The sequence below is a fragment of the Panthera uncia genome, chromosome F1, assembly GCF_023721935.1.
Source record: "Panthera uncia isolate 11264 chromosome F1, Puncia_PCG_1.0, whole genome shotgun sequence".
Taxonomy (NCBI): domain Eukaryota; kingdom Metazoa; phylum Chordata; class Mammalia; order Carnivora; family Felidae; genus Panthera; species Panthera uncia.
The window spans coordinates 56,210,015-56,233,061 of NC_064813.1; the positions used below are offsets into that span (position 1 = coordinate 56,210,015).

The following is a 23,047-nucleotide window of genomic DNA, read 5'->3' on the forward strand; positions in this document are numbered from 1 at the left end:
CAAGAGGAAAAGGGAGTCCTAGAGAGGATGGTTGCAAGCAGGCACTCGAACGAAGGCGTCTCCCCTCCTGTACCAGGATGGAAGGATGGGAACCTACTCTGGGGAAAGAGGAGATAAATGCTCTTACCCCGAGCTTTGCTAGATAAAATCTGGTAGTAAGTGTTCCCCTGTAACAAAGCACATCCTACTAGTCATCCTAATCTGATCTTAATTTCAGTCTTGTTCTCTTATCTACGTGCTGCTTCCTTTTTATCTTTTTTTTTTTTTTTTTAATTTTTTTTTTTTCAACGTTTTTATTTATTTTTGGGACAGAGAGAGACAGAGCATGAACGGGGGAGGGGCAGAGAGAGAGGGAGACACAGAATCGGAAACAGGCTCCAGGCTCCGAGCCATCAGCCCAGAGCCCGACGCGGGGCTCGAACTCACGGACCGCGAGATCGTGACCTGGCTGAAGTCGGACGCTTAACCGACTGCGCCACCCAGGCGCCCCTCCTTTTTATCTTTGACTTCACTTTTTTTTAACCTTTGTTTCTTACCCTTCCCCCTCCCATCAGGCCATTGTTGTATCCAAATAATGAAGGTCTGCTTTTTCTTCCTCTAAAGAAATGTGGCCATCTTAACTGATGATTGAGAACCATAGAATTCTCAACATGTTTTATTTTCAAGAATGATAAATCATATTATTTTTATTATTTAAAAAATGTAGCTTCTTTTCATCGTGAGTTGTAAGGACTATTCGCCAATATAGTACCAAAGTGCAGGGAGCCTGTTCAAATAAAATTCTGTTCTTAGCCCCATTCCTCGTCATTTCAGTGGACTGGACAGGGCATGCTTACCACTGGTTTCCTCTCCATTAACGGACATGTAAAGTGTTATTATAAGGCGTGCAAAGTAAATGTATTATCCTCAGATAGAAGATCCTTCAGGCTAGAAAAGGAGTTGAGGATTGATTTCTGACGTATTACTTTTCCTATACCGAGTCCTAATCTGTAGCTCCTTTGACCTACGACAGTTAACCTATTGATTAATAACATGAGCTGAAAGCATTTTGATGATGTTTCTGGAGACTGTATTTTTGCTGTGATTACGAATTCTTATTGGATGAGGGACAATAAACCACAGCAGCATGTTACATCAAACTCTTGAGTGTTGGGAAGTGGAAAAGGTCTCCGATCATAAGAGGAACTTCATGCCTTCTCGGATTCGCATTTGTAGACCAAGCGTGTGTGTGAGCTCTTTCAGTGGAAGGTGGTGGTAAATTCATTCTGTACCTTTTTGGCAAGAATACGGTTTTGTTATTCACGAATGACGCCACTAATGTAAATTCTTTTAAGTGTCTCAGTCATGAAAGGTACAGTCGATTTAGATTGTTGAAGGTCTGTTTCTTAAATGTTAGTAAACTGCAGTTTCTCTTCTTTTTTACATTTCCATGGTCCTCTCCACTGTTTTCTGTCGAAAGCCTTACGGAGATGTCCGCAAGTAGCATATCTTCTGCAGGCTCGGCTGTGGCTTCTGCTGTCCCCTCGGCTCGACCACGCCACCAGAAGTCTATGTCCACTTCCGGCCACCCTGTCAAAGTTACACTGCCAACCATCAAAGACGGCTCTGAAGCTTACCGGCCCGGGTAACGCGCTGGGTGCACCTCATTTCAAAACATAGCACCAGGGGCGCCTGGGTGGCTCAGTCGGTTAAGCATCCGACTCTGGATTTTGGTCGTCATAATCTCATGGTTCGTGAGTTCGAGCCCTGCGTCGGGCTCTGCACTGACAGCGTGGAGCCTGCTTGGGATTCTCTCTCCCTCTCTCTGTGTCTCTGTGTCTGTGTGTGTGTGTGTGTGTGTGTGTGTCTCAAAAATAAATAAGTAAATATTAAAACAAAAATATATGATAGGCACCATCGCATTAAGAACTTTCTGAGAAGATTCGGTATCTGTAGCAAAGGGAAAAGTTGAATCGTAACATAAACATACCACATTCCTACCTGTTTTCAAAAATGTTGCTTATGACTTAAATCATTTTCTAGAGGAATTTTCTGTAAGGATCTTGTTTTAAATCCATCCCTGAAGTATTGCTGCCTGATTTGTCATTCAGGTAAATTGAATTTTTTATGATCTAACAACAAAAATACTTGAGACTGAGAATGAAGACTTCTGGCTAACCCTGGCTGCTGCCCAGTACCTTTTTGAAGTAAAACCAGACTTTTTGTTTCTCTGTCAGGGAAACAGATGATCTCAAAGAGCCCTTTTAGGTACAAAATGATATGCCTGTTTTTCTAGTATTTGTCTATGCTAGGATTTCTCCAATTCAGGAACGTCTTTAGTTCGGTTCGTTATTCGTATTGGTGATGTCCTGTAGCGTCGTGCTGTCCCTGAGGCCTAGCTTGTAAATAGGAAATGACTCCATTCAGATGCTTTCTGATAAATAATAAAATCCATGTTCCACGTTGCTGAATGGTTGAAATTAAGAGAATAGTGAAAAAATATACATGCAGCAGCCCCAGTCTGCCATTCCTGATACTGAAGGGTATTTGTATCCTTGTTTCAATAACTTCTCAATCCTTAATAACTGTATTTTTATAAAAGGCGTTTAGTTGCAGACTGAAATGTTATCCCTCTCCGTGCAGTGATACCCTAAATGCAGCTAACGCGTGGATGTCTAACATGAGCAGAGAAAATGGGGCCTAACGAAAGTAGCCATGGCAAGGTTCGGGTAGTTTTTAGCATGAGAGCTCTCTCTGCCATTATTCTGAATAATAGATCTTCATTTGTCCCCACAGGGCGACCCAGCGAGCGCCTGCTGCTTCCCCATCTGCTCACAGTATTAGTGCCAGCACCCCAGACCGAACCCGCTTCCCCCGGGGGAGCTCCAGCCGCAGTACTTTCCACGGCGAGCAGCTCCGGGAGCGACGCAGCGCGGCACACAACGGGCCACCCGCTTCCCCTTCCCACGAGACGGGCGCCTTCGCGCACGCCAGGAGGGGAACGTCAACGGGTATAATAAGCAAAATAACATCCAAATTCGTGCGCAGGTCAGTACCGAGGTGCTGTGGTGTTTTGCTTCCTCTAGGAATTAGAAAGGAGACTTGTTTTTGTTTTGTTTTTTTTTCTTTAATCTTTGCGGTGATTTTCCAGAGTGGTTTCATGGTATTTCACCAGAGCCCCTCTTTTACAGAAGTTTGAAGAAGAAAATCAAAGCAGATGTAAAGTATTTTTTCCCCTAAGAGACAGAGAAAAAAATGCGCAAGATAAGAATTTTTAAATTGTATAAAACAGATTGGAAAGAGCAAAAATTTGACATTAAAAAAAAAAAATGTGTGTGTTTTAACAAAAAGATTATCCCCAACTCAAAACCCTGGATTTAAAAAGAGGAAATCAGAGTTTCCATTTATCCTTCAAATAATATGTCTTGGGAATACTTCTAAATCACTCAGTAATAATATCTAGTTCACTTTTTTTTCCTTCCCTGTGAAAAGCCTGTGTACTGGAGTCACATAGATGACTTAAATAATTTTACATCCCAAAGCCTAACGTGAAAATACAGCAGACACACAATGAATACAAGCATAGCAAACTTCTGATCAGATAGCGGAATCGTGCTCTCTTCTAAAGCGTAAGCATGATCGCACAGCACATATTGATTGTGGAGGTTGCTGAACACAGCGCGGTGGCTGTCCATTTGATCTATTATTAGGTCCTCCTAAAAGCCTGCTAGAATCCTGTATGTACAAAGCCCTGTGCTAGGAGCAAGACGCAAAGGTGAACAAGACCGCGTCTGTGCACAGTCCTGAAAGGGGCAGGCCTGTAAGCAGCTGGCCGTGATGGGAAGCAATACAGCAGCGGCCTGGGGTGGCCCGGGGACGGCACAGGCAGTGACGAGGGGGAAGGGTAAAGCTCTGTACCATATAGACATTTGAGCAGGGAGAGTTGTTACGCTTGCTTTAAAACGGGAGGAGTTATTATGCTTGCTGTGAAAGATACTAATTAAATACTTAATTGTCCAGGTTATTAGTGTTTTAGGATTTCAAAGAGTGTGAGTAGAAAAGAGAAGAACAGCTTTAGTCTCCTGTCTTCTCATGGACCAGTTTGCCCAAGATCACGGCTGAATTTAAAACTTAATTTTTTTTTTATGTTTATTCATTTTTGAGAGAGAGAGAGACACAGAGCATGAGCAGGGAAGGGGCAGAGAGAGAGGGAGACACAGAATCCGAAGCAGGCTCCAGGCTCTGAGCTGTCACTACAGAGCCTGATGCAGGGCTTGAACTCATGAACCGCGAGATCATGACCTGAGTCAAAGTCGGACGATCAATTGACTGAGCCACCCAGGCGTCCCTGAATTTAAAACTTTAAATACTCAAACACAACATCAATTTCTAACCGTATCAACAATGATGTACCATTTGGGCACAGACCATGCAGCCTGACACCTTGAGAGAGAAAGACCCACAAGCTCAGACTCTGCATGACAGACTATAATGCTGGCTGTCCACCTGCAGGGTCCTAGTTAGATTAGCAGTGGTTTCTGCTGTTGGAATGTGGCTCACTATTTAAAGCCCTTTTTAAAAGCCAGTACTTTCTCCTGATTAAGCCAGGATTCATTTCAAAGTGAAGGAAAATGGTTTTGAGTTGCAAAGCCTGATCACTAATTGTACATGAAGCCTTGTGTAAAATATTTCCCTTTACTTTGCAATGAAAATTTTGATTCTAGAGAGAACATAGTAAAAGGGCCCTTGACAGGAGGTCAGGACAGAATGCAAGAAAGTGGCCTGGAGACGGTCTGTTGGGTGGTTGGATGAAGGGTTGCCACAGAGCCATCAGTTTAAGAGATGTGAGGCCCTGCCCGTGCTGGGCACCGTACCGGGTGCTGTTGGTACGGCCGTGAGCGAGACCGACGCGGCCCGCACTCCAGGAGCAGCTCGCACAGTTCTGCCGCCTTGCACGCAGTTGAAATGTTTTCCCGCTCGCTTTTAGGTTTCCTCCTCCCTCTCAAACTAGCTATTCCTTCTCGGGCTGTTTGCTGGTTCTTTTCAGGTCCCCTTGCCTTTCCCCCTGACCTCTGTCAGATCGCCCCAGCGTTCAGGCTTCGGACACGTTCTCTTCTCTGGCTGGCCTCACTGTTGCGGTGATCGCATTCAGGCCCGTGACCCTGCATTCCGTCCCACGTTAACAACTCCCACACTTCTGCCTTTAGCCCAGCTCTCTCCTCTGAACTACAGACTCACATATCCAGTGTCTACCCAGCCTCTGCACGCTGACGTGTGATGGTCTCCCAGACTGAGCGTGTCCAAAATCCAGCTCTCTCTCCTCTTCCCAGAAGCATCCTCCCTCATTCTTCACCACATTGGGCACCGACAGCACCGTCCCTCTGGTTCTCGGACCACAAGCCTTGAGTTATTTCTGAGAGCACACGCCAGGCCTGCTGGCCTGTGGCCGTGGCTCTCTGCCGTCCCAGCATCTCCTGGACGTAGCTTCTCGGTCGCCGAACCCACCGCTCGTCTTCCCCCCTGCGAACAGGTCTCTTCGCTCCCGCCCTTGGCCCCCTCTTCTGTGTTCAGCATTGTCTGTCCCCTTGCTTTTACCCTGCTCAGAATACAATTTGAAGCCCGCAGTGGCCTCCGAGGCCCTACACGGTCTGGCCGTGCATTTCTGCTCTGACCCCTCTTCTGCCCCTTCCCCTCGCTGGTCCCACACCGGCCACACGGGGCACCTGAATGTCCTCGCGCACGCCAGGCCCGGGCGGGATCTCGTACCCGCTGTTCCTTCTGCCCCGAGTCCTCGTCCCCCACGCCGCGGCCGGCTTCTTCCACATCACCTTTGGGTCTTTGCTGCAGTGTCCCTTCCTCGGTGAGACCTTCCTCAGTCCCCTCTTTACAATCACAGCCTCCTCCTCCCGACATGCCCTCTCCCAGCTCTGTATTCCTCCACAGCGCTCCACACTACCTGCCCGAACACCCCGCTCGGCGTGGCGTTCACCGTCTCTCTCTTCCAGCTCTGAGATGAGCCCCTTGAGAACCTGGATGTGCTTGTTTGCTTTGTTTTCTGCTAAATCTTCTGCTGAGTATCGAGTGCCTACTATGACACAGAAGATGACATTCGATAAACGTTTCCTTATTTGGTCAAATAGTGTGGAAGACAAATTTTTAAAGTGAGCAAATAAAGTTGTCATGAATCCTGGTAAGTGCCGGGCAGGAAGCGGGTCCCAAAATAGAGAATAAGGCTGGGGGCTAAGGGCGTTCAGAGGTAGCCTCCGAGGGGAGCCAGCATGAACATTTCTGAAGTTCCACGATGTTCTTCTCAGCTTCTGAACACGTCACATAGCAGAGGGACCTGGGAGGCTGCCGGGGCGGGGGAGAGGGCAGGAAGGAGGTTGTTTGCTGACGTTTGTCAGCAGTTTGGTAGCAGATTTTAACATCTTTTGATTTTTGACATGTTTTAATTAATCCTGGGTCTGGTTAGAGAAGAGGAAAAATTCGCACTTCTCCCGTGAGGTGACCTGTCACCACGTGGACAGCTTTGGCTTTGCGGACGTGTTTGCGTTCGCTGCCGCGCGTACAGGATTCCCTCACGTCCCACTGCGTAGCTTGAGAGCGGGCTGTGCAGACACCGCCCACGATCTGATGCAGGAGACCGGCAAAGCATCGGTCTCGGGACCAGGAGTGAACCTGCCGGCTTCTGCAGCCGCGGGCAGGCTGGAAGGGCACTGGGTCTTCTGTACGTGCAGCATGTTGCACTTTGGGGAGGGTTGGAGCCTCGGAGGTAAACTGGAGAGTTTCTTGATGTTCCGGAGCTGTTCCAGCCTTGCTATTTGTTACTCTCACCTCAGCTCCCACATTGTCAGTCCTTCCCACTCGCGCCTTCCTGAGTCCATCCTGGGTTCAATTCCCGCCCTTCTCTCTGTTCCCTTTGCCCTCCTCACTCCGCTGTGCCTAAGGCCGGAAGAAATGGAACCCGCACGCGGGCAGCCCACGTGGCCAGCAGCACAACTGGGAACGCTCAGGGGCAGGGCTGATCCGGGCCCAACCTGGCCCCACGACGCCTCACGTACTTCGGGACCAACTACATCGTGTGCCACCAACTGCTTAAAAAGATGGAAAGACGGGATGTTGCAGGGGAAGTAGGAAAGGGATCTGGGTTGCTAAACTTTAAGAAGGGAAGGATAGAGACTAGTTCAGAGTTAATCATTCATGTATTTGAAAACCGTGATGGCAAAGAAGAAGCCAGTTAGTAAGTTCTTCCCGGCCGGTGAGGAGGCTGTAGGCTGAAACGACCACGTGAGAGAGTGGCTTTCTGGTCTTAGGAAAGAACTTGCCAGTTAGGAAGGTGATTTTCCACTAGAGTCCTCCTCAGTCAAGGGAGGATGTAGACGCACTATTTCAAAAGCCTTTTAAATAGCATTTAGAACCATTTGTTTTGCACAGGTTCTATAGAGCTGCTGTGTAAACTGGAGATTAGATCAAACCTTAAGAGTTTTTAACCATAGCTCTCTCTTAACAGGAAATAACCAAATTCGTTCAGTTGAGTATGTCTTGCTATGTGTAAGATATTTGGCTTCTTTTTTAAAGTCTTAAATGTTGGAGAGCCCTGCCACGCTGCATATGGTGTTAGAGCCAGCTGGCTTTCTGTACCCCCAGCCGCCTCCCTCCGTGGCGACTGGACGATTTGAAACCTTCACCAGGTAGCAGACATGCTTGAAGTCAGGGTTTCTATTGGCATCCAGGAGGCAGGAGCAGGGTGCGGGAACGACGTGACCCATCGGTGACAGTTTCAACAATTGCAGCAGAGGAAGTAGTGTCAGAGGAGGGTGTCGTCCTAATGCTTACAGTTCAGCGGCAGTGGAATAGGTGTTTGCTAACAATGACTTACAAGGCAAAATACAAAGAGAACAGAAGCCCCATGAGACGTGTATTCCTTTGTATGAAAGCGGTGGCATCACTGTCTTTCCCAGCTGCTGGGCTGCCCTCCAGTCTATACCAGCACACCAACATGTGACTGAAAATGCACACGTCAGTGTTTTATTTATGTGCGTGTGCTGTAATAAAGATAAATTTTACATAGATGTCATTGAAGCATTACACTTCCTGTTGAAAACGCCAGTCATTAAACATAGAAATTTAAGAAACCACAATCCGAATGCAAAAATACGTCTTCTTTGTCCTTTTTGATTCAGAGAGCGAGATGGTTTTTACACAGTATGTTTGTCAAGAAAGGCGATGCATAAGGCATTCGTATTTTTAACCTCCAGTTCGAGTTTTAGAGCTTAGTGTATGGATATGATTTGGTAATTTAGGGAATGAGGAAAGTGGCCCTGATTTTATTCCTATTGCATTCACTTTACATAAATAGTATAAATGTTTCCAGAATGGTTAAAACATTAAGAAAACATGAACTTAAGGGTTTGAGTTGGTTATTTTTTTTCCCAGCGATGTGGTATTTCGCTATCCCAAGTCAGCTCCGCACATTTTAACTGGTGTGTAGTTCGATGCTCCTGTGACGATTCTTAATTGCATTTGACAATGACAGAGTAGTTAAAATTTTGGTAGACTTAAAAACCATTCATGATGTTCAACAAAAGGACAAGTAGTGGAGTTTTCCTGGTTTTATTTCACAGGTGGATGTCCAGGTAAGATCAATGTTTCTGTTTAAGACTGATTTCATGTTTTAGACTCACCTGCTTGGATAGGCTGTTGGTTTGCTGTAACATTTCATCATGTGCATGAATCATGAGTGTCACATCTGAAGTTAAGTTAATTGCTTATGCAAAAATCAGTACTTGTTTTTAGAAACACTTCTGTATGTTGAACTTTAACTACAAGGCTAATTTCTGTATTTTCTAAATTGAGCGACTACTAGAATTACGTTTAATAACCAACACGAAGTTGGATCTTGCTGTTGAAAATTATTAAATGGTTTTAACTGTAGGTTGAACGGAACGCAACCAAACGATAAATTCTGACTTTAAAATTGTGACTGGGAATTGGAAGATCCCGCTTAAAGAAAACGAAAACAAAAGCAGTCCTAGACTGTCAAGCTGGCATCTCCTCTCTGACAATACCCAGTAGACGCTCAATAAGATGACCGTTAAGCTGGTGCCGTGAAAGCGTGCAAAGCGGTGTCCGACTGCCTAGTAACCGAGAAGTGTTGCGCTGGAAGTTTGCTTAACGAGTTAACTTTAAAATCATGTTAGATGCAGGTTTTCTTGATCTATTTTTCACTCTTATCATTAAATCTCCACCTTCACTTTGTTTTGAGGGATCCAAGTGAAGGCGAAGCCAGTGGCAGAACAGACACCTCAAGGTGAGGAGCCACTATTATACTTCGCTGCTAGGCCCCCGTGTGTGAAGCCGCGCCCTCGAAATACCCACGGCACCTCATAAAGCTGAATAGAGCCAATAGCCAGATAGTATGTGTGTTTTCAATTGTTCTCTCGGGACGGGTCTTCCTGACGTCGCCTGGCGTTTAATGAGGTTTAAGTTAATTCGAGTGTGTGTTCTCTAAACATTACTTTGACGGGTAGGCCTTGTAGAGAAGTAGCCTTCCTGTCCTACAAAATACACCCTAGCAGGAGAGAATTCTTAGAGGGATATGGATCGATTTTTTTTCTCACCAAAAGGATGTAACTAAAATTAGATAATACAGAACACTGGGGTAACCAGATGTGTAGGAAGGTTTAGCGTGAGAAGGACATGTTAGGTTGAGCATTCAGTGGTAGGCCACATTTTAGGACTGTCACCCAGCCTCCCTGGTGGCTTTTGACGTCCAGCGCTGGCTGTGTGATCCTGCTGACACCGGGTTTCAAACGTGAGCCCCATCCGAATTCCGGGGGGTGGGGGGACTTGGGCGGGAGGTACCGATGCTGCTGGTTTGGGGAGCACCTTAGTGACGTGTTTGTACCTGTGTCCATGTTTTCAAACGGGAAGTTGAAGAAAAGAAGGCATGAAGTCATTTTGAGTGTATCCCAGCATTAAAGGATCCCATACGCATCGCAGAACCTCGACAGGCAGTTCCTCAGTATGACAGATGCCCCAGCTTCATTCAGGAGCTATTTTGGGCCCAGCTGAGCACAAGCCCCAATTTAACTTCTACTTCTTAAAATTAATAGAAATATAAAACACAACGAGCTTTGGAAAAACTTTATCAGGCATTCCTACGCAATCTTTTTTTGCCACCTGTGCTCTATTTGCTTAGTCACAATAGTGGGAATGTTTCTTTATTGAGTTAGGTGCCCGAGTCACCCCGGTAGGCAGCCAGAGGGAGGCAGGACAGATATCCTGGACTTTTCTTCTGCCTGTGAAAGAGACATGAAGGACATTTGTTTTCAGCTCGTCCCTTACTCAGTCATCACTTTTGAGCCTCTTGTGTCTCTTCCTGCCTTTCCGCTAAATTCCCCTGCCCGGAGACACCTGATAGTGTAGGGAGAGTCACAGGCGGCCGCTGATGGTCTGCATGCATTTTATCCTCGCGATGTGACTACATGTCCCTTTGGTTGTTGGGTTTGGGCGGAGGGGTGGTTTTTTGCTTTTCAACAAACTTCTTGAATCCCTACTATCTACAGGGTCCTAGCTGGCCATTTAATTCTCATAGCGGCCATTTTACATGGAAGGAACAGCGTGAGGTCCTGTCACTGCAGAGCTGTGGCCGGGCGCGACCATGAACAGTGCAGGCTCCGGGCCAGACCCCGTGGGTCTGAGCTGTGTCTTCCCCCTTACTTAGCCATGTGACTTTAGGAGGTCACTCTAACTCTCCTGCCCCCACTTCCTCATCCCAGCTGCCTTCTAGGGTTGTTAGGCTAAATGAGTAAATAATGCGTGTTAGGCGCTTGGCACAGTTCCTGGCACCTAGTAAGTGCCCAATAAATGTTAGCAATTCTAATTAGAATTAGCATTTTCTGGATCTTTCTACAGTTAATGTCACTAGTGGCGATGCCTGTGAGATACATGTAGAGAAACATCTTGTGTGTACCTGTCGTCCCAAGGTCACCAGGTTTCCCTGGTGGAACGGAAGGAAAACTTGGTTGCTGGTCTGTGCGTTTCAGCTCATTAGCTCTGTGACCTTAGAAAAGTAATGTACATTTCCTAGCCATCAGTTCTGTTTTTAAAATGAGTGTTCAATCACGTGTTCTCTTGGGTCCCTTCCAGCCCTAGCATGCCGATTCCATAACCGGACTCGTGCATACGGTCCTCACGAGATCCGCATGCCCAGGGAGGCTTACGATGCAGTGGCTTAGACTCAGCACAAAGAACATGGTAGAGAAGACGCTGAAATAAATACTGTCCGTATTTACCTAACAGTCTTTAGAAATTCATTTTCTCTACTTACTCCTCTCCTTATTTTCTCAAGCTTGTATAGTTTGCAGAGCGGTGGGCTCAGGTACCAGGAATGAGGAGGAAAGCACGTATGCAAATGTACACATAAGAATTCACATACACAGATGTGCACATGAATATATATTAGAGGATAATGTTGATATAAAGTATGTATAAATACAAAATATGTATGTAGTAGGTTATAAATCCCTCTCAAAGTATATCCTTTCTTCTTGAAATCACATATAAGCGAGACAGGTTAGCAAGTAAGAATTGCAACATCTATCTTTAGAAAATGGCTCCACAAATTTAACTATAGGTCTTCTGAATCATAAATAATCTAGTCTAGCTTTCTACGATTATTTGAAATTGGTTCTCTGGTCCTGTATTATTTATGGGAGGCCTACAGTAAGGACAATTCACTAAGGTTGATTGATTTAACAAATATGTGTCAATCAGCCACCGTGGGCCTGGCGCAGTCCCAGAGGCCCGAGCAGTATCAGTGAACAAAACAGGCAGGACTCCTTGCTGTCCTGGAATTTCAGTCTAGTGGTAGAGTCAGACAGTAAGTCATGAAGGTAATAAATGAATTAAGTAGTATATTAGAATGTGGTAAGTGCTACAGAAGTGGAAATACAACAAAGTTGGGGGTTGGCCATGCCATGGTAGGAGCTGAGGTGGTCAAGGTAGACTGCCTGGAGAAAGTGAGCAGAGATTTGAAAGCAGTAAGGAAGCCATGCAGCCACTGAGGGAAAAGCATTCCTGGCAGAGGGAGCAGCCTGTGCACAAGCCTTAAGGCAAGAACATACCCCGTATGTTCAGGGACTAGTGTGGAGGCCAGTGTGTCTTGATAAGAGTGAGCAGGGAAGAAGATAATACAAGATGGCGGCGGGGGGGGGGGGGGGGGGGGGGGAGGTGGAGCGTGGGTCACGTGGAGCCTTGTAGACTACTTTTTAAGAATGTCTTTAGCAAAATGTTGAAACCCTCAGAGGGCCTGACGTCTACACTTCTACGTGTCGTGTGGGACCTGACGTCTTTACCGCATTGCAATACAACATTCTCTATCAGTGTCATTAGGTATAAATAACCCCTCTGTGGCCCTTACTAGCATGTTTGTCCCCAGTCTTTTTCCTACCCAAAAAAAGGTAGAAAAAAAGGATATTTACATTTTTAAAAATGTATTTATAAGCAGAATGCTAGTGGTTTCTACCTGTGTAAATGTGCAGAAAATGGAGAATCTGCTTTTGCAACTTAGAGAAATATGGAAGGAACTGACAGTATCAAGTTCTTCACTTTCACCTGTAAAGTTGTTTCCCACAAACAAAGTCAAAGCAGATGGCGTCCCGGGGTCTGGTTTTACGACGTCAGGATGACACAAACGTTCGTATCTACCTGAAGGTAGTCTGTAACTTGGGTGGTTTCGTTAGGCACTGAATCATGACCACTTAGACTTTATGTGTGCTTTGATTTCTTTGCTGAATGGAATTTCTGTTTCCATTCTCTCCCTTTGCCCTCTTCTTCTAGAAGCACGTCAGGGGAACCGAAAGAAAGAGACAAGGAAGAGGGTAAAGATTCTAAGCCACGTTCTCTGCGGTTCACGTGGAGTATGAAGACCACTAGTTCCATGGACCCCAATGACATGATGAGAGAGATCCGGAAAGTGTTAGATGCAAATAACTGTGATTATGAACAAAAAGAGAGGTTTTTGCTTTTCTGTGTCCACGGAGACGCGAGGCAGGACAGCCTCGTGCAGTGGGAGATGGAAGTCTGCAAGTTGCCACGGCTGTCCCTCAACGGGGTCCGCTTCAAGCGGATATCTGGGACATCGATTGCCTTCAAGAACATTGCATCTAAAATAGCAAACGAGCTTAAGCTGTAAAGAAACTCAAATTTACAGGATCAGGGAAGATAACGTTCACATATGAGGTACAGTTTTTGAATGTATTGGTAATGCCCAGCGTGATTGGCCTGTGAATCTCCCCATGTAGAATTTGCCCTTAACGCAATAAGGTTATACATAGTCACGAACTGTACAATTAAAGTCAGTATGAAGTATAATATCTGTAGCTAAAAAAGTAGGTTCACATGTACAGGTAAGTATATTGTGTATTTCTGTTCATTTTCTGTTCATAGAGTTGTATAATAAAACAGATGATTGCTGAAAAACTTGTATAGTTGTCTAGATTTCTGCACATAAATGTATGTTCGACGCTTTCAGTTGGAAGTGTTCTTCCCTGTTATTTACATTCTGGTGGGTTTTTTAAATTCTTACCTCCATCATGCAATTTTGAAAATTGTGTCCAGAATTAAAAGTGCACAGAAATAGTCTTTAAAATTGTAGCATGGACTTTTAAAAATTATTTTTAAATCATATTTAAATGTAAACCACAAGCTGATAGATAGATCAGCTTTACTATACACAGAATTATTCCTGCTTATCTTTGCTCTTACCCTTGTTCTCAGACAAGGTTTAGTTGAGAAAATACAAAATGTTTACAGTGTTGGCACTTAGAGTTTTTCAGATAAATTACACGAAAATAATAATAGCTTTGCCTTGAGCTAGCTAAGAAATACTGGGGAAAAAGTTAAACCTATATCCAATTCCTTTTAAACTTTAAAGTGTTTTCTGGCCCACTGCTAAATGTAGCAGCAGAATTAAAAAGAATCAGTACTTCATCTGGCTCTTGTAACGTAAACTGTCGCTGAATACCGCAACGTGATGGCAGAAATCTAAGAACATCGGGACTGTCTCATAGCACAAACTCATCTTCACAGTGTTGATCGATGCATCGGTTAAGAAATAATGCCACCTCAGGAAATAACTGGCATTGGGAACATTTGCCTCTTCTCCTCCTTTCCTCTCCATCCACCCCCGACCCAGTAGTATCTGTAAGTACTTAAGAGACTTTTGAGCAAATCATGCTATTTATAACAGTGTGTTATTGATTTACGCTTACGTGGCTGTTCAGTTTGTTCCCACGTAACCTGTTTGTTTTTCATATTTTGCCAGATTTCTTGTATTTATTCCACATCGTTATGCCTAGAACGTGCAGCTTTGTAATTGGGCGTTTGCCTAGTTTTCTTTCATGATCGGTGATACATGCGATGTAAAACCACTAGTAAAGGTACATTTTAATACTTGTTATTTTATACTGAATTAGCCTTGGAGGTTGACTGTGCAATGTTATTTAATGTTGTAATTACTGTAATATCGACATATGGGCCCCATCTGCGCACTCCTGAGAAACAGAAAGTGTATCCAAGCTTCATCGGTTTAGGAGAGAATAAAGGTGTGGTAAATACTGTAATTCTGCAGTAGAGCACTCCACGTGTGGGAGACGAGACGTGCCGTCCCGTGGTGGCTTCCCAACTGGGGTGGACTTTACGTTCTGTACTGTACTGTGACGTAGCTTTCTTCTGTAACAGTTCTGTTCTAAAATGAAGTGTATTTTTGCCTTAGCAAAGGATGGTGTTTGGAAAAAAACAAAAAACAAAACTGTGTAGCCCCTTTTTAACCTAGTGTTCATTCAGAAAAATTGATGCAAATCTCCATTCACTCTCACTGGTGCACACTGAAGTTTTACTTGAACGGTTCTCCTAATAAAGCACTTGTCTTCTGCTCTTTACCAGAATGTGAATTACCTGTTTTCTAGCACAAACGTGTTCTGCATGGGGAGTGTATTCCTTGTGTCCTAAATTTAGTTGACAGGGGGTAAAGCTATGTAGGTTTTCAAATTGTCATTATGACAAGAAAAATTTACTCTTTTTATAGGAATTCCTATCATCAGAACACTTTAAAAAAAAAAAAATAGCCATCATGCCTTTTCCAAGGTAGAAACTGATGGGTTGGATTGTTGTTTTGTTTTGTTTTTTACATTTTCTCACTCTGGTTAACTCTGGTGTGTTTGTGGCAAGGAATTTCACTATATTTTTTATGAACTGAAAATGAAATCTTGATATTCACTTTAGATTTTCCCATTTTATGTGACAACATAATTTTTTTTAAGATTTAGAAGAATTTTACAATATGTTTCCATAAATAATACCAGTTATATTCACTGGCTGTGTGATGTCAGGGCTTCCTTGGTTTCTGTTTAAATATTATTGGATACAACATCCCTAATATTAAGTTAAGTTAATTATTTTGTAGAGACTGGGGCACAGTGCTTAACTTGATAAGTGAATACTCGGCAAATAATAAGATGAAATATACTCTAGAGCCTTAACCCAGTAATATTGTTCAAGGAAAGAGTTCACTTAAAATCCAGGGGCACCTGAGTGGCTCAGTCGGTTAAGCATCCGATTCGGCTCAGGTCATGAGCTTGCGGTTTGAGTTCGAGCCCCGCGTCAGGCTCTGTGCTGACAGCTCGGAGCCTGGAGCCTGCTTCGGATTCTGTGTCTCCCTCGCTCTCTGCCCCTCCCCTGCTTGTGCGCGCGCTCTCTCTCTCTCTCTCTCTCTCTCAAAAATAAATATTTAAAAAAAAATTTTTTAAATAAAATCTGAACACCCTTGGGGCACCTGGCTGGCGCAGTCCGTGGAGCAAGTGACCTTTGATCTTGGTGTTTATAAGTTCAAGCCCCACATTGGGAACAGAGTTTACTTAAAAAAAAATTTAAAAACATGAAAGACCTTTTGTGAAGTGATCTTCACCAACAGTAACATTGCACAACATGGGCAACAAAAATAACAGTGATGAATGAGACACCGATTTACTGTAAATAAATGATTCCATCAGAATGTATCCATTGAGCACAATGACCTCTGCCTTCATTTTTAACTCTGTTGAGGTACCTACTGTGTCTTAAGACATGTAAAGGAATTGTAAAAGGTGGTTTCTACTTCGAGATTTGGGTCCATTTTGGAAAGACAAAATGTAAAACACAAAACCAAAAACCACACCCAAATAGGAACAATGAAAGGGCTCAAACAAGCACAGACGATAGATGCTATAGAAATTCAAAGAAAGGTGAGTTTTGCATACCTAGGAGAAAGGATTTTAAGGATGGATAAAATTTCAGGAAGAATGGAAAAGATCCTTTAGGAAGGAACATGTCAGAAAAGGCTTCTCATTAGTAGCGGCTGTAAGACACATGTTAGAGACAAACCACTTAGAGGGGCACCTGGCTGGCTCAGTCCGTAGAGCATCGCACTCTTGATCTCAGGGTCATGAGTTCAAGCCCCACATTAGCGATAGAGTGGACTGGTGGGGTTCACATTACACAAAGCACTGATCAACAGCCTCAGCTTGGACTTGACCTGTGGTTAGAAGGGAGCAATTAAGAGGCTTTTCAAGCCAAGGAAATATTAGTAAATTGTGTCTGAGCAATTAATTAGCAACTTTGCTGAGGACCCGTGTACATCAGATTCTAGGTTCTGAGAAAACAGCAGTAAAAATAAAAGAAAATCTAGATCTGATAGAAACTTGTGGGCTGATTGAAGGCTAGAGCCAGGAAGATCTTTTCAGAGATTTTTTTTCAGGATCAAAAAGGGTGAATGGGGGTATATTTGAGAGTCCTTTCAAAGGATGTATCAACGAGATACCACGAGTAGGATGTGGACTATAAAAGGATGAGTGGGTGGCAGGGAGAGCTTCCTGGCTTGTGATTCAAGTTTCAGCTTACATATCAAGACTTCCACTTTCATCTAACATGGATAACAAGTACCATAGTTATCCTTTCACCTCCAACAAGGAAAAAATTAAGACAAGATCTATGAAACGACAGGTGCAAGCGATGTTTTCATTTTGGCGAAATGTTCTCAGGACACTGGCTACCAGTCAGTGAAGGACAGTGATCCCTGAGAGGAAACGAAATGACCCCTGTGGTTGTTGCCCCAGCTACTTCCCTCGAGAGTGTTTCCAGGCTGTGGCACAGGGAAGGGGGAGCCCAAGTAGAACCTAGCGTTCACCCTCGTTAAGGAGCCAGAGCTGAGACACCAGGGAGGTCAAGGCAGCTAGAGTCTGGAAGGGAGCTTTACAAAAACCTCAAAGGTCTGCGGAGATCAAACATGGGAGGAAACGTGAGGCCAGTGGAAGAGCCACCTGGAAGGATTAGCAGAACCGGACCTTGTACAGAAGTCGTGCCCTTTCCGACCAGCCTTAGTGAAAAACCTCATGGTTCATAGGTCAGTGCCTATTCAGAAGTTTTGCCTCAGCTGTGGAAACTAACTGTTTTGGTCCTGTTTAACCAAACTTAAGCACTATTCAGAAGGATAACTATTTGAGTAACTCAACTGTGTCCCAGAACAAAGTTTAAGAATATTTTTTTAAGTTTATTTCTTTATTTTGAGAGAGCATGAGCAGGGGAGGGCAGAGAGAGAAGGAAAGAGAGAATCCCAAGCTCTGACAGCACAGAGCCCAGTGCGGGGCTCGATCTCACAACCACGAGATCATGACCCGAGCCAAAGTAAGAGTCAGATGTGTACCCGACTGAGCCACCCAGACACCCAACAAAGTTTAAGAATATTAATAGGAGTACAAAATGTGCACTCACCAACATAGTATTGTTCACAGTATCTAGCACCCATTCAAAAGTTTTCCTGTATGCAAATATGCGGGGGGGAAAATCAGTGGACACCAGAAGTGGCAGAGGTGAGATCATTAGTAGACAGAGACATTGAAACAGAGTAACTATATTTTGCATGTTCAGAAAGCCGGAGAAAAGGTTAAATATGTTAAGTACAGACATGAGTGGTATAAAATAGCACAACTCCGACATCTCAAAATGAAAATTATAATTTCTGAGGAGAAAAATGTACTGGTTGGAACTAGATGTTCACCCACTAGACATTGTAGAAGAAAAGATGGTGAACTTGAAGACGTAGAAACTATCCAAACTTGGGAATGCAAGCTGGCGCAGCCACTCTGGAAAACAGTATGGAGGTTCCTCAAAAAGTCAAAAATAGAACTACCCTATGACCCAGCAATTGCACTACTAGGCACTTATCCACAGGATACAGGGGTGCTGTTTCGAAGGGACACATGCACCCCAATGTTTATAGCAGCACTATCAACAATAGCCAAAGTATGGAAGGAGCCCAAAAGTCCATTGATAAATGAACGGATAAAGATGTGGTATATACATATATGATGGAGTATTACTCGGCAATCAAAAAGAATGAAATCTTGCCATTTGCAACTATGTGGATGGAACTGGAGGGTATTAAGCTAAGTGAAATTACAGAAAGACAAATATCATATGACTTCACTCATATGTGGACTTTAAGAGACAAAACAGATGAACACAAAGGAAGGGGAACAAAAATAAAAATGGAGGGGGACAAAGCATAAGAGACTCATAAGTATGGAGAACAAACAGGGTTACTGGAGGGGTGTAGGAAGGGGGGATGGGCTAAATGGGTAAGGGACATTAAGGAATCTACTCCTGAAATCATTGTGGCACTATATGCTAACTCATTTGGATGTAAATTAAAAAAATAAAATTAAAAAAAAAAAAGCAAGTCTCCAAGGCCAGCCCACATTCATGGGAGTGGCATACCTTAAACACACATACACACACACACACACACACACACACACACACAGAAAGAAAAGAAACTATCCAAACTGAAAAAAAAAAAAAAAAAGGCTGAGAAAAGATGGACAATGCATCAAATGAGCTGAAGGACAATGTCAAGCAGTCCAATGTTTGTGCATGAGCGCCCGAGGAAGTTGAGGCAAGGGGACGCAGTTGAAGTTACGATAGCTAGAATGTTCCTAAATTTGCTAGAAACCATGAACTAATGGGCCCAAAATGTGTAACAAATTCCAGGGTCAAGAAACATGAAGGAAGTGATACCAAGGCATATTAAATTTAATTGCTTTAAAATCAATAAAAAAATAAAATCAGTGATGAAACAACTTAAAATCAGCCACAGAGAAAACACATATTACAGAAAGAAGAACAAAGAGATGAACAGACTTCCTGTCAAAAACAATATAAGATGGAAAAAAAAAAAAAAAAACACAGCACTGGAGGGGCACCTGAGTGGCTCAGTCAGTTAAGCATCTGACTTCAGCTCTGGCCATGACCTCACCGTTCATGAGTTTGATTCCTGCATCGGACTCTGCTGACGGCTCAGAGCCTGGAGCCTGCTTTGGATTCTGTGTCTCCCCCTCTCTCTGCCCATCCCCCACTCGTTTTCTCTCTCTCTCTCTCTCTCTCTCTCTCTCTCTCTCTCTCTCTCAAAAATAGATTTAAAAAAATTTTTGGAAAAAAAGTACTAGAAAAAATAAAACTCAAACTAGAATTCTATACTCAGATATGATATTTTTCAAAAACAAAGGTGAAATAAAGATTTTCAGACATAACAAAAGCTAAAAGAATTTATCACCAACAGACTTGATACTCTAAAAAATGTTAAAGGAAGTCCTTCAGGCAGATGGAAAAGTATGCCAGATGGGAATCTGCATCTACACAAAGGAATAAAGGGAGCCAAATTAACAACTATGTTTAATGCAAAAATAGTAACAATGTTCTTATAGGATTTATAACATGTAGAAATAAAACTTGTGAAAATGTAGCACAAAGATCTGAAGATTTTTGCAAGGTTCTTATATCTTATGCATAGTGGCATAATGCATAGATGTTAATAAGTTAAAAATGTATACTATAAATATTAAAGAAACCACTGAAAAGACACAGTAGACTTATAGCTAATGAAAAACAAAGGAGATAAACTAGAATTAAAAAAAAAAGGCAGAAAAAGAAACAAATGAACAAAAGAACAGGTGGGGAAATAGAAAACAAACAGCAAATGGAAGGTTTAAACCCGACCATGTCAATAATTACATTAAATATCAATGGCCAAAAGCCCCAACTAAAAGGCTGCAATTGTCAAATTTTATTAAAATATTAAAAATCTACATGCTACCTGAAAAAAAAAAACCCACTTTAAATATAAAGACACATGGGGCAACTGGGTGGCTCAGTCGGTTAAGCATCCAGGTCATGATCAGCTCAGGTCATGATCTCACAGTTTGTGAGCTCAAGCCCCACATCGGGCTCTGTGCCGACAGCTCAGAGCCTGGAGCCTGCTTCGAATTCTGCGTCTCCCTCTCTCTCTGCCCCTCCCCTGCTCATTGTACAATAACATCAGTACATTAACAATAGATGCCAGCTCAGGTGACAGACTCTGAATGGAGATGTCCTGTAGACAGGAGATAATGAACTGTAACCTGGGTAAGAAGCTGGTCAAGGCTTATCTGGATGTTACCAGCGGAGATCAGTAAATGAAATAAAGCATATGTAATCACAGTACAATGATGTACTGTGCTCGGGGGAGTATAAGTAAATCTGTAGATGTTTTCAAATGTGAAAATCATAAATCCTGTGTCTGTAGGTTGGGAACATGAATTCTCTTTCTTGTGTAGATAATTTAATATTTTTCTTTCTCTAAATTTATATTCTGAATTGTTGTCCTTTTTTTAGGTTTGTGTATTTTGAGAGACAGAGAGCGCAAACAGGGGAGGGGCAGAGAGAGGGAGACAGAATCCCAAGCAAGCTCTGCACTGTCTGCAGAATTGTGACATCATGACCTGAGCCGAAATCAATAGTCAAGCTTAACCGACTGAGCCACCCAGGGGCCTCTCTAGATAAGTCATATTTTAACTTAGATGGTGCCATGGAAATAGTAAAGCAAGTAAAACAGTAGAAAAACCCACCTGTTTAATGTCTGTGAGAAATCAAGTGTTCCTAAAACATTTTGTACACTGTCCAACTTATGTCTTTTTATATATAAACAAAGCCACGCTCATTATGGATTTTCAAAATGCTGATATTGTCAAAATGGGACCTGTGTTATGTTGAGCTGATTATTTTTTGCTTATGCCATCAATAAGTTATTCTCTCGATAAAGAAGATGTGGTATATATATACAATGGAGTATTACTCGGCAATCAAAAAGAATGAAATCTTGCCATTTGCAACTACGTGGATGGAACTGGAGGGTATTATGCTAAGCGAAATTAGAGAAAGACAAATATCATATGACTTCACTCACATGAGGACTTTAAGACACAGAACAGATGAACATAAGGGAAGGGAAGCAAAAACAATATAAAAACAGGGAGGGGGACAAAACAGAAGAGACTCTTAAATATGGAGAAAAAACACAGGGTTGCTGGAGGGGTTGTGGGAGGGGGATGGGCTAAATGGGCAAGGGGCCTTAAGGAATCTACTCCTGACATCGTTGTTGCACCCTGTGCTAACTAATTTGGATGTAAATTTAAAAAATAAAATTTTAAATCAATCAATCAATCAATCTCTGTGAGGTATTCTGAAGTTTGGTATCATCGTACCCACTTGGGATAAACTTTTCAGCCCCAGTTGTAATTTGTACAACTATTGCGAGCCATGCCTAGAGTAATTGGTGATCAACCCAGTCCAAGAGTCAAAATACCGATGGATCGAAAGGGCTCTCATGACGCTGAATCTCCTATAGGCTGGCTGCTTCCACAGCACCGGGGACGAGGCCAGGCTGCCCTAAATATTCACAGGCCCGGACACGAGAGCACAAAGAGAATGATTGTTCCAGAGCACACCCCTCTTCCCTCCCCCCTCCTCCCCCCCAGTTCCATCCTGTATCGGGAGGTGCTTGAAGCACAAGTGTGTGGACAGTTTATGAATCTCCGTGTATTTCAGTTAACCGGTCGTGAGTCTGTTACGTCTATTATCGAGCTCACTCCCCCATGTTTTGATTTTGCCAAATGTTTAGCTTAATTCAGATACACTTTCCATGATACTCATTAATAATGATATTTAAAAGGGAAGGAGGAGGAGGGAAAGGTTATCTACTATAATGTTTTTCTCAGTGAACCCATGCTTATTGTTCATAATTATCTTTTGGTTTCCTTCCTAAGTCACTCTCAAAATTTTCTAGAAATCCGTGTTTACCTGTTCTGTCTCTTGGTGCCTTTTCTGTTTGGCTCAGTTTTGCAAAGGACACTTACAGCAATTCAGAAATTTCATCCTTGGAGCTGTTCCTGTGCCCTTGACTTATTTTTCTATCCAGGAGTCATAACATAATTCGGAAGAGTAATAAGGGTCACCTGGGTGGCTCAATCAGTTAAGCGACCAACTCTTGATTTCGGCTCAGGTCATGGGATCGAGCCCCATGTCAGGCTGTGTGCCGAGTGTGGGGCCTGCTTGAGATTCTCTCTCCTCTCCCTCTGCCCCTCTCCCCCACTTCTGTGCTCTCTCTCTCCACAATAAAATAAAATGGCTCAGTTGGTTAGGCATCCAACTTCAGCTCAGGTCATGATCTCACAGTTTATGGGTTTGAGCGCCATGTCGGGCTCTGTGCTGACAGCTCGGAACCTGGAGCCTGCTTTGGATCCTGTGTCTCCTTCTCTCTCTGACCCTCCCTCACTTGCACCCTGTCTCTCTCCGTCTCTCAAAAATAAATAAATGTTACAAAGTAAACTAAATAAATAAATTTTTTAAAATAATTTTTAAAATAATCTTATACCTCTCCTGTTTAAAGAAATAACAAAACGTTTTCTTCCTTTTCTTACAAAAGTGACCTGTTCAATGAAAATTTAGAAAATAAAGCTGGTTCTGGTTCAAGATAGTAAGGGAGAAGGATCCTGAACCTGCCTGCTCCTGTCAACACACTGAATCTACATGTACATACCAAAAAATTCCCTCTGAAAGAAAACCAGAAACCAGCCAGGCAACTCCTATGCATTGGGCAAAAAACCCCTCACATCATGATGGGTAGGAGATACTGAGGCACAACGATGCCGTAATG

At 43.3% G+C, this 23,047-nt stretch overlaps 1 protein-coding gene across 2 annotated transcripts in view; it reads left to right on the plus strand.

Moving 5' to 3' along the window:
* Nucleotides 1–13,464, plus strand: part of MARK1 (microtubule affinity regulating kinase 1) — a 117,141-nt gene extending 103,677 nt beyond the window's left edge. The window contains exons 15-18 of one of the 2 annotated variants that reach the window (XM_049634579.1): nt 1,460–1,624; nt 2,776–3,027; nt 9,245–9,289; nt 12,823–13,464. In XM_049634579.1, the coding sequence (XP_049490536.1) occupies nt 1,460–1,624; nt 2,776–3,027; nt 9,245–9,289; nt 12,823–13,177 (817 nt within the window). In that variant the 3' untranslated portion in view covers nt 13,178–13,464. The remainder of the gene's footprint in view (nt 1–1,459; nt 1,625–2,775; nt 3,028–9,244; nt 9,290–12,822) is intronic. The other variant, XM_049634580.1, reaches the window with a different exon arrangement.
* The last annotated feature ends 9,583 nt before the right edge of the window (nt 13,465–23,047 follow it).